Here is a 19,148-nt window from a genome sequence, read left to right as displayed (position 1 = left end):
TCAATATTTAAGCTAATTACCTTCATCTGCCCTCAGAATTATCTTTGGGGGCTGTCACTAATCAGTGGAGGAGGTCAACAGCTGTGATTCAGCCTGGTTTCATCTTTGGTATGATTAACCAAAGCAGTGTTAGCAAACTCCCCAAACTGAGGAACTTATAACTAACTTTAGGGACATTCAAGCAACTAACATGATCACTATGACCATTCTGGGCACTATGACAAGGTGTATAGTTAATATTCTACGTCACTCCAGTCAGGAAAACATCCTAGATCTAAATTTCCCTCATCATTCTTGCACTAAAGCTAAAATTCCTCAATATTTACAAACAAAGGTTATCTTGTTTGATAAGACTTCTTTCTATTGCAAAACTTTCTCTTGTCGTCTATATTGATGTGGTTCAACTTCTGACTAAGTCTGCAAATTCTGCTACAGCAACTTGTGAGGGTCTGAAGATCTCTTTTTACTGTTTATGGCAATTAGTTGTATCTAGCATTTTTGAAATGTTTTAAAACTGTGATTGAAATAGTGGAGAAGTAGGAAAATAACTGTTTTCATTTAATGTAAACTGACTTCTGTTTTTTTTGGTACACCATGTTGTGCAGACTTCTCTTAATTTTATTGCCAGAGCATTAAAGGAGAAATGTACTCAGTGTAGATATGGAAGACTCTTGTTATATTGTCACTCCTTTGAATACCAGTTGCCATATTTATTGACTCATTTCCATAATTTACAGAAAATTTGTTCACATTTACATGAGAAATTAAATATCCCAATGGGAAAGGGCCTCAGTCGAACACTGCTCCTTTATGTCTACAGAGACTATTATGCAAATTATAACAAAAATATTGTCTTTACTGGAGAGAGGAGTCATTTCTCAGATTAAGGGAAGTGGATAAGATTTGAAGTTTCTCCTCTTTATATGCTTTTGATTTTTGTCGTACTTTTGATTTTCACATGTTTCAGTGGACATGCTCTATTTTCAGCTTACACTGTAATTTACATAGATGAACCAATAATTATCATAGAGTTGAAATTGAGTGGCACTTATCAGATAGCTTGCTTAGTGAGGAAGAGAGGGCTGCACAGTCCTAGAGAGCCTCACAAACTTTCTTACATTTGTTTTAGAATGTGTGAAGTTTCAAACAAATATTTACTTAGAAACAACGATGCCAGTTCTCCATTACTGCAGCCTGCTAAGATTTTAACAACTAGTTAATCCATTTATTTTCTGTAACATTTAAATTAGGAGCTCACTGCAGGGATGATTCTTTGCTAACAGCTTTAAGACAGATGTGTAGGGTCAGTATGTGTGTGTGTAAAAGCTTGCATGGGTTGCAGTGCTGCAACCAATGGCAGAAGTCTTTACCTTAGGGATCTTTGACTAAATTATGTGATTATGCAAACTAAAAATCTCCAGTATTCCACAAAGGAAATAAATTTGGTCTGGTGGTTTTGTTCTGAAGATGCATCCTAGGAAGCTGCTGAAGAAGAGCTCTAATAAACTTCACTCACTCCCCACCCCAGATTTATATGGGGCCTAGGATAGGCTATGTATGTGCATTTGAACTTGTGCTAAGAAGCTTCTTCAGAATGGTCAAAGTGCTTTTAAACTTGAACCTCTCCCCCACAGGCCTGTGAGAAAGATCCTGCCTCCCAGCATGCAGCAGAATTCCTCAGATCCAAAGGATTTATATATCCTTGTAGAAGAACACAGGGTTGAGAAAGGTGTGGACAGATCCTATTAGCATGAGAGGGGTGTTGATGTCGAAGGCTCTTAATTCTGTACTTTGAAATTTTATTCTGGAACATTCTTCCCCATATCTTATCAGTGATAAATAGATTGAACTATGTTCTGCCACTGTTCTGTGTGATGGTGGAATTGTGTAAATATGACATTTGTTTACAAACAATAAAACGATATTTGCAGAAACAGAAAAAATTACTTAAAAACCATGTTTGTCCCCATGGAGAGGAAGAAAAAAAGAAAGTGCTTATATAAACCTGTTTGGTTTCAGGTTAATTTGTGCAACAGTTAAGATGAAATGTTTATTATAGAGCTACTCAGTGTTATTGAGGAGTTGTTTTATAAAATATCTGACAAAAACCATAGACTAGTTTAATAAGCTGATGTATAATTTTTTAATGTCTAAGAAAACAAAAAATCCTGTTGAGACAGACAGCTATTAAGATATAAAAACTGATGAACAATTTAGATTTAAGGAAGCATCGGCCAGATGCCAAGAGTGACATTAAGTTTAGCACATCTTATATTTCACTTCCTATGTCACTATATCTTCATTGTGAAAAGTGCATATTTGGTCGTTAATTTGTCACTAAAGCTAACATTTATCTAGAAATTAGCTAGGACTAGGAAATGAATCAGTTTTAGCTGATAAAAGCCTGTAGGTGTTGACTCCTAAGTAATGGCTCACATGATACTTTATTGTCAACTGCATTTACAGCTGTCACAATGACTATTTTCTTTTCTTCGTCTCTCTTCCCCCTCCTTCACTCCCCCCCCCATTTTAATTTAAATTTTGTTTCATTATTTTGGAAAGCTTTCTAACATGAATTGATAAACTAGGCAAACAGATGCAAAGCTTGGGATGTAACATTTGTGGACCTTTTCTGTAGAGCTAAAAATACCATCCTGAATAATCTGTAGTTGCCTGGAAACTCCTTCACATATTTCAGTAATGTAAATGGCTTTGGCCTCCAAAACGTTTGGATTGCCTTCTCTGTACATGGTGGAAGGCTCCTGTTCTCAGAGTCTCTATGGTCTTCGTAAGCTTGTGGTATTCTGGGCAAAAAAGGGAATATCTCCTATACCTGGAGCTGAGAATTTGTTATCAGTAAAAAGTTAAAAGTTGTAACCTGTGCAACCAAAGCAAGCAGTTATTGTTCATGTTTTGATAATGCAAACACTTAGAGTCTAATATATCTAATCAATACAAAAATCCCCACCTCATTAATAATATACAGTATAAACTGCTGTAAAAACCCAACAAAGCAACAAAACAACTTCCCCTCCTCCCCCCACAAAAAAACCCAACTCAAATCCCTCCATCCAAAAATCCACTCAAAACCCAAAAGAATAATCCCAGTATAATCTCCCTTTTCCCCCCTGTTGTTATGGTCTCCCTTTGATGTTCTCCAGGGTGCTAAGCATCACACATTTAGGCTGGAAGGAGTCACAACGCAGTGATGATAACTTGAGGTTTTTGCTGGGATGAGATGACAGGTTAAGGGTGTCTTCCTCTTCTTTGCCAAGATGTAAATAGTGTTGGTGTTGATGGTTTCTTAGTTCCTGTGCTTCAGTTCACTTGAGCCCATTTTAATATATTTTCTTAAGTGTCACACTTTACTCATTCAAATTTGGTTTTCAGCTCTACATTATACCTGATTTTACTTTATAAGATGTGATGTATATTAAATGCTTTTTTTCTTGTTCTTTTTGTTACCCCTAAAACAGGTTTTTACCACCTCATAGGTTTACTCAATCATCTATAACTAACCACAGCTGAGTTACTGATAAACCTGGATTCTTTTTTATCATCATATGTATTTCTTTTAGCTGCAGGTACTCAGGGACTCTTGTCTGTGGCAGTTTCTTTCTTCCTTTGCTATTTTCCATTAATGCTCCACCTAAATGAAGCTGTAATGCTGCTTTTCATGACTAAAGTGCTTTGTTTAATTGCTGACCTGACAATAGTAAATAAAGCAATGTGTTGTAGCCTCTGATAAAAGCATCCAGTACAAGGTAGAAAGACATAATAAGATTAGAGCCAACATTTTAAGCTGTACGCTTTCAAAGTCTTCAGGCTTTTCTGGAGACTCCTCCAGATCCTTGTAGGTGTATTTGCTGGGGCTGCTTGCAGCCCTTTTCCCCAGGTGTCATCAGCTACCATTTCCAGTGGAGTTTGATATATTTGTCCTTGTTTAGAGATTTTAACCTCCCTCCCTGTACTTCATGCATTTACTCTGTTATCTGTCATGGCATGTGGTGGTGTTAGTTTAGGTGGTCTAGTACTTTTACATTGAGGTCAAGAAGAGCTCTGCATGGGACTGACCTGCTGGCCTCTGATATGTGGCATAGAGACTTGACTGCACTGTGAAAATGGAAACTGTTTATTAAGAATGAGAATGGACATAACTGTATCAGAGAGACTCCATATATCTTTTGTTCATAGTTGTGTCAAAAGCATTCCTCTTAGAGTGTACATGAACATGAATTAAAAATAAATTTGGTGGTAATATTTTAATAATGAGAATGGGAACGAAGCTGCATCAATGCAGTCAGTACTGACTCGAACTCAGAAAGTCTGGTCCAGATGTTAGTTATTCATTCCTGTCAGCATAACACCTTGCTTGTGAACATACAAGAGATCTGATTTCCATGATTCTTGCAGTCTTAATTTATTTTAGGATAGTTTTCAAAAATTCTGCCTTGAAATGTCACGGTTGTCATTAAAAATAGATAATCATGCATGCATTATACAAAACCCCCTGTCCCTGCAGCTGCCCACACACTTGACAAGCATAACCAAGGACCAGTAACAGTTGCATCTGCTAGAGCAGCCTTTGATCTTTATTGCTCACTTCTAGAGAAGCCGACCTTTCCCTTATCTTGATATTTGCAGCACCTCAAATTATTTTTTGTTCACTAGAGTCAATAAGGCTATGGCAAGAGAGTATGTTTGTTTGCAGTGACCTTTACTGAGACGACTCTGTAATTTTTCAGACTTACAGACTGGTGTGATATAGACAGCTATATATCTGTCAGCCCATCTCTGGAGATGGAGTGCCCAGCTGTAGAAATGTCTAACCAGGTTTCTTTCTTACAGTGTTCTGTTCTCTGTTTGAGAGCCATCCTGCCTCATCTATAAAATTGTGTTTGGAGAGTTAATGAAGCTGGGGGTTGGCATTACAATGCAATGCTGAATATGGTTTCACATTCTGACTTCATGCTATTACAGCTATTGAACAAAGTCCAGCACATCCTAAGGCACATGGGATGATCTGGGATCACAGAGCAGTCAGTTCTTTACCTTGTTTTACACAATGCTTCTGGTTTTTATTGTATAATTACCTTGCATCAGCATAGGATCCTGCTTCTTTTGCCTTGCATGGGGTTATAGCTTCCACCATTTTTTCCCATATCCTTTTATTCCTCTTGTATTGTACCAAGTATTTATTGGTGTGGTGCAAGTCTTGGACTGTCACCTTCACTGTTCTCTCCCCTAAGGAGTTGCCTTAAACTATGGTGCTAAAAATAGCAAAGAATATAAAATTATTTCCATGAAGCTAAGCCTGTGAAAAGAGACTGCTCAAAACACCAGCAACTTGCTTTGTGAGAGGGTAACTTTATATTAAAAAAAAATAATATTAAAGATAAAAGAGCACTTACCAGGGGCAGCAAGTGCTTCTTAGAAATACTCAGAAAGATTTTAGAATGTATATTTTCAGGGATTCCTGGTAAAATAAATCATCATTTGAATAAACCAAAATATGGAACATTTTAATTCACATTTAGAAGTTCTGATAAAACATATTCTATGAGAAGAGCAAGCACTACTGCACGGATGTCTTTGATTTAACTTTTTCACCCCAATATGTTTATAGACTTGTATAAGAGGATGATGAAGCATATACTACATTAAGGACTGGCATGCATCCTTAAGCTACAATGACAAAAAAAGAACTTTAAAAAACACAGAAAACTAAAATCATACTTTGAGAAAAAAATAAAAAATCAGTGTGTCTCTCCCATCTGTTTGCAGAGCAGGGTACTATATTTTCATCTGGCAGAAACTGGTCTAGATGTTTAAAAAAAAAAAAATATTTTTCAATTACTATAAACGTGTGACCCTGAATATTGTGTTGCCTAAATCATTGTCACTGCTATTAACATCTTCTTTTTACTCTTTCTTGTCCTACCCACTACTGCTGACACAAATGGGTTGCTCTCTGCCCTTTGGGGAAGCCTGGTATTTACCCGAAGATTTGTCAGGACCTCTTAAATCATCTTATTTTTGAGCTAAGTAGCCTGGATTGTTTGCATTTTTCCTCAAAATCAGCTCTTCAGGCTGTTGATTGTGCTTCCTTCCCTGCCTCAGATTTCCTAATGGGTATGCACCTTACAGTATACATTCTCAGGCTTTGCAGGGATGAGGAAAGCAGAGGCTGCGTCACAGAATTTACTATTTATAGCCTGGTTCAGTATTTCAGAGGGCCATGAGATTTAGTTGTGATACACTGTCTTCCTCAAGTCTTTTCTGGAGGACTATTTGGCATCCAGTTGCTTCCCATCCTGGATTTTTGCAGTTTTATCTCTTCCTATGTAAATGTATTCTCTTGACCTGTCTTGAGCAGCCTGCTGATTTGCCCAGGCCATCAGAGGGAGCATGCAGTGTTACCCTGACTTTGGTTTTCAGTTCAAAGTCTCAAGTGCCATTTCAGTTTCCAGAAAAGTGAAATTTTCTCAGTCTTCTTAAATGCATTACTCCAAATTCTGTGCATATAAAGTGAACATGCAGAGTCCACATTTTCACTTTGTTCAGAGGAAGCTTGTTATGCTTCTGACCTATTACTATAAGGTAGTAGGTCAAAATTACTTTTGCTTAGGAATGCACATTCTTCTTAATGAGCATTTGAAAGAAATTACAAATTACACAGCAATTTTTCTCCCTAATTTCTTTCTCTTTCTCCTGCCTACCTCCAAATTCTAAACTTCTATTTTACTCTATTAGATTGTTTTATATTTTCAAGTTCATTTACTTGATTATTTAAAAAAAAATTTTTTTTTAGTAGAATTGCAATTGTGTTCCACTCAGCATGAGCAAAGTATTATTCCAAAGGTGGTTTTGCCTACTGTGTATAAGAAAAGCAAAGCCCTTAAGCAATTTCTACTGTACTTTTTTTTTTTTTCCTGGCACCAGGCAGAAGACATGGAAATCTTTTCTTATGAAGAATGCATTATAAATTTGCAAGCTGCATTTTATAATAAAATTTCATTTCCTTTCCCCTAAAAGAAATAGAAACTGTCATCCTCTTCAACAGGTAGAAATAGAATTTAGGTTCAGTTTCTGTCTAAGCTCTCTTTCTGGGACATCAATTGTTATGAAGCAGAGGCAATAAAAGGCAGTAAAGGAAGTGGTCTGTGGAGCAGTAAATGGGCTTTGTTTTCACTAGAGTAATGAGAAGTTATTTTAAAAAATTATTTCTATTTCTCTTTCTCATGGCTATCTTTCGTGGTCCAGGAAGCTAGGGGAAAAAAAGACAAACAGAGAAGCCAGTCTTTAATGTGTCCTAGTCCTTTCAAAATTCTTCATAGTGAATAAAAAATTCCAATGAAGTCCCTCTCCTCTCCTCTCTCCTCTCCTCTCCTCTCCTCTCCTCTCCTCTCCTCTCCTCTCCTCTCCTCTCCTCTCCTCTCCTCTCCTCTCCTCTCCTCTCCTCTCCTCTCCTCTCCTCTCCTCTCCTCTCCTCTCCTCTCCTCTCCTCTCCTCTCCTCTCCTCTCCTCTCCTCTCCTCTCCTCTCCTCTCCTCTCCTCTCCTCTCCTCTCCTCTCCTCTCCTCTCCTCTCCTCTCCTCTCCTCTCCTCTCCTCTCCTCTCCTCTCCTCTCCTCTCCTCTCCTCTCCTCTCCTCTCCTCTCCTCTCCTCTCCTCTCCTCTCCTCTCCTCTCCTCTCCTCTCCTCTCCTCTCCTCTCCTCTCCTCTCCTCTCCTCTCCTCTCCTCTCCTCTCCTCTCCTCTCCTCTCCTCTCCTCTCCTCTCCTCTCCTCTCCTCTCCTCTCCTCTCCTCTCCTCTCCTCTCCTCTCCTCTCCTCTCCTCTCCTCTCCTCTCCTCTCCTCTCCCAGACTGAAATCAGCCCTGTGCAGCCACAGCTGGCAGCTGATGTGTTTGCCTTTCCCCCTGGAGAGCTGTACTTGCTGAAGCACGGCGGGATGACACCTCCCTTGCCTGTCTGCTTTCTCAGGGAGCAATACTGTAAGGCCAGGCACTGTTCCCCCATGCAAAGCTGCATGCTTGAAGCTAATGTGTGCTGATAACACTCATGGTAATAGAAAATGCCCGGCTCCATCCGCCTCTTCTGCAATTCTGTATTACTTCATTAACTTTAGTGATTAATTGTTATCTCCATATAGCATGTTCTAGTTGATTCATTATTATTGGAGACAGAAGGGTCGGAATAATACCAAGATATTTGCACAGGTTGTCCCATAAGTACTGAGAAATTCTTTAATTCTTCACTTTGTTGTAATTATATTCAAAATGCATGTGAGAAAATGTTATGTTGTCAAGAAGGTTTTTAGAAAATAGTACTTAAAATTCTGCTACTTAGCTTCAAATCAGCACATACCTACTCTCCCTTGCAGGAATTGCCATCATATTCAAGGTGGAGTAGGCCCCACTGTTTTTAAACAGAATTCAAAAAACGGCCAAGACAACAGTCAGAAGAAAATTAGGCAGTGCATTTCCATAAAGCTTTCTTTTATGTACAGACTAAATAAATTTAATTTTCATTAAGAGATTTGCTTTGTTTTATAATACAGCAAATCAACTTTGCTATTGAAAAATTGTGGTAGATAGAACTGACAGTTCTCTTTCCTCTGCTGCTTTGGGAACTCTGTGAGTTATAAGATAAATGAACCAGAGGGATCAAGCTGCTCTAGAAAGAATTTTAGCTGTGCAGAGGGAAAGTGAGTCTTGCTCAGACAGGAGATTTGCTACTTACATTTTCTGGCTAATTGTGCATTTGACTTGCATTTTCTGTCAGTTGCCTAAATATGTGTATTAAAATACTTCAGGATGTACAGAAGGATCATTCCGAGGAGAGCTTCTTTTGTTCCAAATCTCTCTTACTTTCTAAGGAGAGTTTCCTTTCCTGGTTATCTTCTAAAGCAGGCAGCCACTGAGTCTTCAAGGTCCAGGGGATGCAGCCAGCCTTTCAGGAGCTGCAGAATCTTTCACTATTCCTAAATACCTAAAGGTTTCTCTGTGATCCAAACCCATTGATCATTGGGATAACCCAACTTTCTCTTACTTGCATTGTTCTTTTTATTTTAGATTTTATTTTAATTTGAAAGCAGAGACCATTCATCCTGTGATATCTGTGAACTTTTCCTTGTTGCAAAGTGAGAATGTGGTGAAAATCTTTGAAAATCACAATACTGTAACTTACATGTTGTTAGCACATAACAAGTCTGTGAAGTGTAAAGTATTGTTCTCTTTTTCTCTCATGCAGGCTGGATTGCCATGTTGGGAGCCCTTTGGCTGCTGGTGCTAGCAGACATCCATGATTTTGAGATGATATTGAACAGAGTTGAGTGGGCAACCCTTCTTTTCTTTGCAGCATTGTTTGTTCTCATGGAGGTAATATTCTCTAAAGCCTGAAGAATTGAAAAAGATTTCAAATGTGAATTATGGTCCTGGAGAGAGGCCTCTGCTGGTTCAATCCCACTGGAATATTGTTGATCAAATGTAGTTATGATAATACAGGGAGGAATAGCAGAGAATGAAAGTTAGTTGGACCACTTTCCTATTTAAATTTTCATTATAAACTTGATCTCATTCTCTTTCCATATTCTGTTTTTGCTGAATGTATCTGACACAATCATTTTTCTATAATTTAAATTTTAGTTTCTGGGTTTATTGTTGGTCCATGTATGCAGATATTTTATGTGTATTTATGTGTTTGTTTTCAATTATTTATACAGATGATAGGAAAAATAATAGAACAAGATTAAACTAGAGTTGAAAAATGCTTCTAGTGCTGTCTGCTTGCTACATGCTGGCTACCAAATGGTCTAAGATATTTCATGGGAGTGTGATTTGAAAGGAAAATAACACTGAATTTCAGTTTGCAATGCTAATTTAAAAAATATTCAGCTCTTGAAATGCCTTGATATCTTGCTGTGTATTTGCTGTATGCTTGTCTGCTTGACAGCATCCATGTCCATTCATGTTTGTATCCCCTTTTATTCCATATTTGATGTTTTGCATGGCTTGAGAGGGTTTATTCTTACACCAAATATTTGGATTTTTTTTTTTTTTGGTGTGGATGCTCACATTAACTTTTTAATTAGGTTTCTAGAATGCTGGCTATTTTTCAGTTGTTAATTGTTGGGTTTAAATGATGTAATAACGTAGACACATGACTGACAATACCCAAGTGACCACTGACACTGCCATGGCTGGTGAATTGCCTGAGTGAGAAGCCTGGGAAAAGCCTGCGGTAACTAATTTGCTCATATAGCCTCCTTTTCTCCCCTCTTCCCTCCCAATAATTGCAAAGATCCCAAGAATCTGGAAATTGAAGTCTTTTAAAAAATCAAGAGCAGTAACAGGAACAACATTTGAAGCAAATGGAAACAAGAACCAATCTGACTGACTCTAATTAATGCCAAGCTGGAAGTCAAAATCTGGTAACCTTCAAGAAGATGAGTGGAAACTCTGATTATCTTTATGAAATTTTCTGCGAGCTACTAAGTCTGAAGTTAATCAGGAAATATTGATTTACTGTATGCTCACTAGAACAGGAAATTTTTAGTCCTCCATTTTATGAGGTTCCACATAACCTTGAATTTCTACCTCTTATAGGCAATCAGTGCTGAAGCCATGTTTATTTTGTCTACTGCTGTTGTAACAGTTTATTAGTTGTGTTCCCTGATGTACTTATTTTTTGAACTTGGATTGACTGGCTGATTTGAGTGCTTTGTGCTCTGCACAATACCATAGTAAAATACACAGGAAGTTATTTGCCATTTACTGCCAGGCTTTGGATACAACTATTATAATTCACTGAACTTCATTTTTTCAGTTTTTCATGTCACCAGTGAACAGTTTGCTAATGAAATAACATTTTTCTGGCTTTCTAGAATAATAGCAGTTTAAGGTAATGGAAGAAACTTGTCCAGATAATGAAGACAAAAATATGAGACAATAAATTCTTCCCCACAATGAAGGAGAAAATATTCTGTGTATATCATCACTGCTAATTTTTATCTGAATCTATTGGATTAGTAGGTGGCAGTCCTTTCCAAGGTATTTTTCTTTCCTTTAGATTACCAGTGTCAAGAAGAGACTGGTCAAAACAAAGACATACACTGAAGTATAAGAAATCTTTCCATAGTCTAGGGTATCCAGAAATTGCCAGCTCATACTGCTCACCCTTGGTGATCCTTCAGCTTGGATAGTTCCCAGTCTGAAGCTGTTTCCTGCTGCTGTAAATGTTCTCTTTCCTATTAAAAGACACATTTAAAAACCTATGAGGGACTTAGGCTGCAAGTAATTTTGGAAAATGTGATTTGAATTCCAGATATTTTGGAAAACATTATTTGAGTTCCTGAACTACAGGGGAACTCCTGAAGGTTCTGCCTTTGGGAGTCCATCAGTCCAGTCTGGTGCATCTTTTACAATTAAAAACTTGGAAATCCTTGGAACTCTCTTGTTATCTATTGTGTCCCTTGGGTAATTAATGTTTACAACTGTCTTTTTAATCTTTATCCACAAGTGGCTGTTGCATGCAGTAAAAATCTTTCTGCTTCTTCTGTCTCTGTAAAATAAGTCCTTATGCTTCTCAGGATTACACTTCTTTGTTCAGTTTTATAGTAGAAATTGGCATGTTACCTTAATTCCTTCAGGCAGAGTTTATTTACAAGAGTCATCATGACATACTGCTCACAAGAAGATTAATGAAAATTTTTATGCATAAATTAGACTTTGTTTTAAAATGGCACAAGATGTCTTTCTGCAGAAAAGCTCTGTTGTGAACTCCCCCACAGGAACTAGTGTGCCTGAAGACACCAATTAGTGCAATAATGCTTACTCCTCTTAAAAGACACAGGAATGTCCAGGAGACCCTCTGTGCAGTTTGCATGCAGGGGAGGGCAGTGGCAGGGTGCTAATTGCTGACTTGCACTTAGGTGCTTGCAGGAGATTGGCCTGGAGATCATAGAGACATCCTAAAATTATTTATGTGATTAATATTGTCACCATCTCTAATGAGATGGGCTACCTGCAGACTCTCTTGCAGGAGTGATGTGTGTGTTCTAAATGTCTCTTTTTGAGTTCCAGACTTAATTTGGAGTGTTACTGTTACTGTTAGTAGATAATTAATAAGGCAGCAATATTAATTGAATGTAAATCTGGGACCTAATTGCTGGCAACTATCTGTTTAGAAGTTTATTTTGAAGCATGAACACAGCAATGATGCAAAAATTATTGCTGTTCATTAAGAATATTGCTTTTACATACATTTAAAGAGTCACTGTCATATCCTTTGAGTTAATAAAGCAACACAAATAGCTTAGAAAGAAAACGGTAACTCAAAATCAACAACAAGAATTAACTTCTTAGGCAACATTCTCCTTGGAAGACAAAATAATGAAAAAATGTTCTTTTTTTTTTAAGTGTAAGTGATATGTGCCTATATTGCTGCTTGTTTTCTGCATGCTGTATCTTTAATTGTAGATAAACCTTTTCTTGTTCAATGTATTGTTAAAAAATTAATATTTCTGGGTCAAATTTACTGTGATTTGGTGATACCCAAACCACTGTTATTCTGCTGTGGTCCAATTGAGCTGCAGGTACAGGAATTGCCAGTCTGAATGAAAGCACCTTAGTCACTGACAAGCCAGTGTCCTGTGCCATACCACTCGATGCCTATTGGGATCTTTGTCTACATCTGTCATAGAATTTGACAGCATGTGAATTGAATGCTTTTTTCCCCACTGCAGTCTCTCTCTGACTGCCAGGTGGGGGGATTATACAGATTTGTGTTGTGTGAATACTGACTCCTGCAACTCTGTGAGGGACTGATGTCAGTAAGGGAGGCATTGCAGCTGACTGCTTCTTTTTCTTGACAGAAAAAAAAGAAAGCAAGGCAACCAGCGTGGTCTAGGCTAAATAAAAAATGATGTAATTTTCTCCCCTGAGAAACTGAGACATCATCAAATAGATATACCTTATTAAACCTGAAAATAGTACTTTGCTCTTCATGCCTACAAGAAAAGAAAACATAACCAAAGTGAATTAAGGGCTAGCACTCACAAGTTAAAATCACCCTTTTACCTTGTGGGTCAAGGGCATGGGTCACTGTCCTTGGGTGTGAAGACTCAGTCTGTATTCTGTGTGCCCAAGGAGAGATCTGAGTTAATACCACCAGGCTGAAGCCTTCCTTTGTCTTTTCATCTGTGGTAGCACCACAGGGTGCTGTCTAAATGTCCTGTACAACTGGGAATGGTTCTCACAGGGAGGACAGAGCACTCTGACCAGGCTGTCCTGGGGTCCTGGGCTTACAGGATCACCTCCTCAGTCCATGTGCCTAACTTGGACATTGGAGAGATGGATTTCCTGCCTTTCAGATGCTGCTGCCTCTGTGCCAATTTCCATTGACCCAATATCTCTGTCCTGCTTTTAGCTGATGGATACTGGTTTTGGTTGTTTTTGTTGTAGGTTTTTGGGTCTCTTTTTGAATGGGTCAGAGATAGCCATAAAATAGAAATATAATTTGTTTTCCTGTTTCTTCTTCTGAGACTGAACATGAGATGCCTGATTTCATCCAGCCTTTGAAACACATTATATACTTCTATTATATTGTGGGTTTGGGGAAGTTGGTTTAAAATCAGTTGTCTTCAGGTTTTCAGAAGACATGTATCCACTGAATAATGTAATCAAATTTCAGCCATTCTCTGATCTTGTGTCCCATGCTCTTGAATAACACTACAAGTTATTTCAGTGCAACCTTTGCTCACTTCTGCAAATACATCCATCAATTTCTGTTGTATCTTTTCTTGCCTAAAATGAATTCTGTACAAGCAACATGAGTTGAATATAAATATCTTGTAAATGAGAATAAATTATTGCCTTTTTTTACATCCAGTGGAAAAAAAGTAAGTACGCCATGCAAAAAGTAAGTACTTCATTAGTTGATATCCATGTCCTTTTTTTTTCCCCCCAGGCTTTGGCTCATCTGCACTTAATAGACTATATAGGAGAGCAGACAGCTTTGTTGATAAAGGTATGTTTAAAATATTTATAATTTTTAACAGGCAAGAAAAATAGTTTTATTCCAGTAGAACAATAAAGAATAATTTTGTTTTGAATTTGATGGTAGTGATTGCATTCCTGCATCAGTACTATCAAGAAAAGATGTCATACTTTGGCTGGGTGATATTTAATATGTATATATCTGTCCACAGCCAGAATAAATATAGTCATAAATGCAATAGAAAAGCTTTTTCTATAGTCTAAAACTCCAACATGCAAAGGTGAAAAAAGTATAAACAACTAAAGGTCAAAATTCACAGTTGTACAGTGTATTTTTTGTGTGAAATCTGAGTATTAGAAATATCAATCTCTGTACTTCTATTTGTCCTTGTTTTCTTGGAAGAAGGACTGTAATTGTGTTACTAAATGTTAGGCTATTTTATCTAAGACGCCTTTCCTATCTCAGAGCCTAAAGGAATAATAACTGTCGATAAATTAAAACTGTAAAGAACATGCAATTACGCCATGGGGGACACAGAGAACAACACTGATCTCAAAGTTATAATTTTCTCTCTCTCAATTCCAGGTGGTTCCTGAGGATCAGCGCTTGGCAGTGGCCATTATTTTAGTGCTCTGGGTGTCTGCTCTGGCCTCCTCCGTGATTGACAACATCCCCTTCACAGCTACAATGGTAAGCTCTGTGCAGCACTGCACATCCTCCTCCAGGTGCTGGCAAGGGAGCTGAGCTTCCTGATTACAATTTGCTGTTTGGTTTCTTGGGTTTTTTGACCTCTGCTGTGCTGTAGCATACTTTATCCTGTGAGATTGAATCAGTATTAGAAACTAGCTCATGCTCTTAAGGCATCTTTCTGGCCATTGACCCCTGCAGCTGCAGGTAGCTGTGGGACCAGAGGCACTGTTTTGGCTGCATTTCTGCTTTTTCTCCTCTTATATCCACATATATACTTGAAAAACAGAATTTTCTTTTTGATGGAAAGAAAAGATGTCGCGATCCATCCACTGCTATAAATGTTTTTCCTCTATGTGCTCAGTAGTTATGCTAATGCTTTTTTAACACCCATACCTTTTATTGCTAGCTTACTTTTGTAATTAGTTTAAAAACCACCAAATTATGTTAAGCATAACAAATGCTTGTCAGCAGCTGAGCTTTAACATCAGAAAAGTATCAAGTTATAACAAATTATGGCATGCTCAGATAGGTTTATTCAATCAAGTTTTCTGTTTAAAGTGTGATAATTCATTCATTATACCGTACTAATATTTCATTGTTACAGCTCTTTCTCAGCGTATCTTTTCTTCACATTTCTTTGTCCATTATTGGATGCTCATGTCCACTCTCAACCTGTGCTAAGGTTTAAGACATTTCTTGTAGGGCATATGACAAATTGGGCAGATTTGTGACCTCTCTATAAATATATATTGCTATGGTATTTTGCTTTGATTACCATGGTGTTTCCTGTGAAATGATATTGATTTAACCACAACAGACTGTGAGCAACAGGCGTGAAAGGAAAGATTGTTTTGGGATGAGTCACCTCCCAGCAAATGCTTGAGGACTACTAAGCAATAATGCAGAAATCTTCACTTAGAAGGTTTTTGTCTCATACCCAGCTAGTCCATAAAAATTGGCTTGGAGTAGTACCAAACAGCACCATGAAATGAGTATGTTTTGAGAAATGGGACTGAAGTGCAAGAATCTTTTGGGATGCCTGAGGACCATTTCTTTTGTATCTTTGAAGGTGGCAAAAACAGAATGACAGGAAGGGAACCATTTTTAACATTTTAAGCTACTTAAAATTTGTATTTTTCTAATTTTGTTATAGGATGAACATAAGAGACTGCTACAATATTTTAATTTTATTTTAATAGGCTGAGAGAAGAGACAAGAAGAAAAATGCATGCATATTCTCACCTATGTAAAAGCAGTCATTAGCTGAGGTGTTAAGATGTTAATGTGCTACTTGGCAAACTAGAGTTGAGATTGATCTACTTCTGTGAATAGGCTTGCACTTTAGCCTTTGTCATTCTGCATCAGAAAATACTTACAGAATGTTCCTAAGTAACTAAGTCCCAAGGTCTTTAAACTTCCATTTAAAATTCTTTTTGATTCTTTAATACTATGTTCATACTCTTAAATCAAGCAGTATTTAGTTTTGGAAGGCTATTTTTCAGGGTATGCACCAAAGTTATGAACTCCTGATGACGAGTATAAAATATATTGAACCCAACTCTTTTGTAGAATGACTTTTCACTAATCAGGAATTTCTATATGTGAGTTTGGTTTGGCATTCCCTAATGATGTAGGAGTATGGGGCACCTGCTGTGATGTAGCCATGAATGATCCTGTCCTTTCCTGGGAAAAGATTCTAGCTCCACAAATGAGCCTGCACTCATCATAATGAAAGACAGACGTAGTGAATCCATCCAGGTATCCATAAGTCTCCTTCAGTGGTGAACCAATGTCATGACAATGGGTCAATCTCTCCTGCATTTTTCATTAGTTATAGCTTTGATGGACCAGGTGCTGGCTTGCAATGTGGAATCTATCAAGTTCTTTCAGATACAAAAAAATCTGGGCAGTTTCATAGATGTCAACTGTGTACTATGACTAAAGCGTTTGGAGGATGACATCACAGACCTCTGCCTACATTGGCTTTGCCACTGACCAGAAGGAGTTAAGGGAAACCAGTCTCATGGGATAATGGCTTGCTTGACTTGTACGTGAATTCTTTAATTATCATACAGAGATGATGAAAGGCCTGGTGGCAGCTCACAGTCAAGGATGCTAATAGTGTCATTTCTACATTAGGAAGACAAGCATACCATGATTTTTGTCTCATGTTTTAGTAATGAGCCAGTCTTGCCAGTTCTTTTGATTTTGAGCCCCCAGATGACTGTGGGAAAAACTACTGTGATGGTGAGGGAGTCTGGAAAGCTACACTGTGTTGTTCCTCAGGGGTGGGAAGCTTCAAGACAGGCATCAATTTGTAGGTGAGGTGTCCCCCAATGCTGCCTCTGTGCTGTTGGATAAGGTCTTTCCCTCATCCCCTAAAACAATATGCTGTGCATGTTGTCCAGACTTGGAACAGGGAGAGGAGATGGTCTGAACAACCCGAGTAGTAACTCAGAAATGGATTGAGGAGGCGACAGTCTTCTATGTGAGGTGACTGCCCCCCTAGGCTGGAGGCACTGTGGGTGTGAACTCTTTCAATTTTCTGTTGTGTGTAGTGTTTTGACCCAGGAACTACATGAGAAATGGAAGAAATACACAATTCCATTAGAGCCTGAGTCTTGACTTAGGTGAATAGCTGAAGGGAATCAAAACAGAAAAACCTTCAAATAGCTCTGTAACTGTGATGTTGTGTTTCCTTTAAAAAACCAAGCTGATGTCCAAAATTGCCGTCCAAAATTTTCTTTCAGTCTGTTTTTGAATTAGTGAGATAATCAGATTCATAATGATTTTCTATGTGTATAGAAAAGAAAAGGAAGAAATATTAATGCCTAATTAATGGATCTTGAGACTGAAAGTTTCACTTTATCTGTGTTTGGTTAAATTTGACTGCTTCATGTAAAGTTTCAGGTTTAACAACATGAGAATGTATAGCTGACTTAACAGTCAGTTAACTTACTTTAAGAGGATGTGAAAAGTGGAAATTGTAGACTGATATTTTGAAAAGGGAATTAGAATTACCTGAGCCAGCATTACACAGAATTCTAGGAAATAAACTATTTTATGATTTGAAGTAATGAAAACCAATAAGGAAAATTATTTCCTAGAAGAAATTCAAGGCATTTCCAAGAGATTCTATGTATCTATGTAGGCAAATTAGGATTCTTCCTTATCCTAAAACACAACACATTATCTGCAGTCTTAAGAACAAAACATAAATATTTTTGGTTATTTTAAGATGAGTATAATTTAGAGTGAAAAATATTCATGTCTTTAAACAGAGTGAACATATTTTCAGGAGCCTTCAGCAGCATAGAGAAAATTTCTCTCTTACTAAATATTCTGAAATTACAAAAGTCAGATCAGTGTATTATCTGAAGTGCCTTATCCTGAAAATACCTTATCAGTGCAACACTTTTGTTGCTGAAATTCTTCTCTGCTCTAGACAAGGGTAAATCTGGTGTAGCCTACAAGCAAAAATGTCAGTACCATATGGAATTCATGTATGGAAGTTGCTAAATGGAAAACTCTGTGAAGAGGGCAGAACTCAGCATCTATTTTTGCTACAAAGGATGCTGTACAAAGATAATAGCCTACAAGAAACAATTGAATGAGTTTCTGAGTGCACTTAGCTCATCATAGGTTGAGTACTTTTATTGTTTCTGTCTTGCCAAAATTCTGTGTTTTCAAAAATTAAAATAGAGCATTGGAACTGCATGAAGACAAAACAGTTTTTGAAATGTCGTCTAATTGCTTATTTCTAAAAATTTGTCCTGTATGCAAAGACAATGAACTGCCTCAAAACAAGATGGGAGGGGAGGAGTTGAGAATTGCCCAATGAACTGTAATCCCAGGACTTTCCTTTTCACTCTAAATTGAAAAGTGAAAATCCAGCTCCCTAATTAAATACATGTCTGCATGAGTGTTTATTGCATTTCTTTGCAAAAGCATGCCTGGCAACTGTGATAGCTATCTCCAAGTGATAGGACAATTAATTGTTTCTTGTCACCAAGTAAAAGAAATACTGTATAAAAGTATTGTAGAATTATAGAATAGACTATTTCACTTGGAAGAGACCCACAGAAATCATCCAATACAACTGCCTGAGCAAATCAGTACCGACCAAAAATTAAAGCCTGTTATTTAGGGTATTGTCCAAATGGCTCTTAAACCCTGACAGGCTTAGGACACTGAGCACTTCTCTAGGAATCTTTTTCCTGTATTTGACCACTCTCTCAGTACAGAAATGCTTCCTAATGTCCAGTCTGAATGTGCTATGATGCATCTCTGAGCCATTGCTCCGTATTTTGTCACCGGATCCCAGAGGAGCTCAGCACATCCATCTCTACTTCCCCTTCTCAGAAAGCTGTAAAAAGTAATGAAATCACCCCCTCAGCCCTCTTCTCTCCATACTGGACCAACTCAGCTGCTCCTCACAGGACACAGCTTCCAGCCCTGTCA

The 19,148-nt window shown here is 37.8% G+C and overlaps 1 protein-coding gene across 1 annotated transcript in view; it reads left to right on the top strand.

The window, feature by feature from the left end:
* OCA2 (OCA2 melanosomal transmembrane protein) overlaps nucleotides 1-19,148 on the top strand; it is a 158,583-nt gene that overhangs the window by 84,207 nt on the left and 55,228 nt on the right. Inside the window, exons 18-20 of the mRNA XM_058018454.1 lie at nucleotides 9,252-9,379; nucleotides 13,968-14,027; nucleotides 14,583-14,687. Of these exons, the coding sequence (XP_057874437.1) occupies nucleotides 9,252-9,379; nucleotides 13,968-14,027; nucleotides 14,583-14,687 (293 nt within the window). The remainder of the gene's footprint in view (nucleotides 1-9,251; nucleotides 9,380-13,967; nucleotides 14,028-14,582; nucleotides 14,688-19,148) is intronic.

This window comes from Melospiza georgiana, chromosome 2 (assembly GCF_028018845.1).
Source record: "Melospiza georgiana isolate bMelGeo1 chromosome 2, bMelGeo1.pri, whole genome shotgun sequence".
Taxonomy (NCBI): Eukaryota; Metazoa; Chordata; class Aves; order Passeriformes; family Passerellidae; genus Melospiza; species Melospiza georgiana.
The sequence above is the reverse complement of the archived record's forward strand: the minus strand, read 5'-3'. Positions and strand labels throughout refer to the sequence as shown.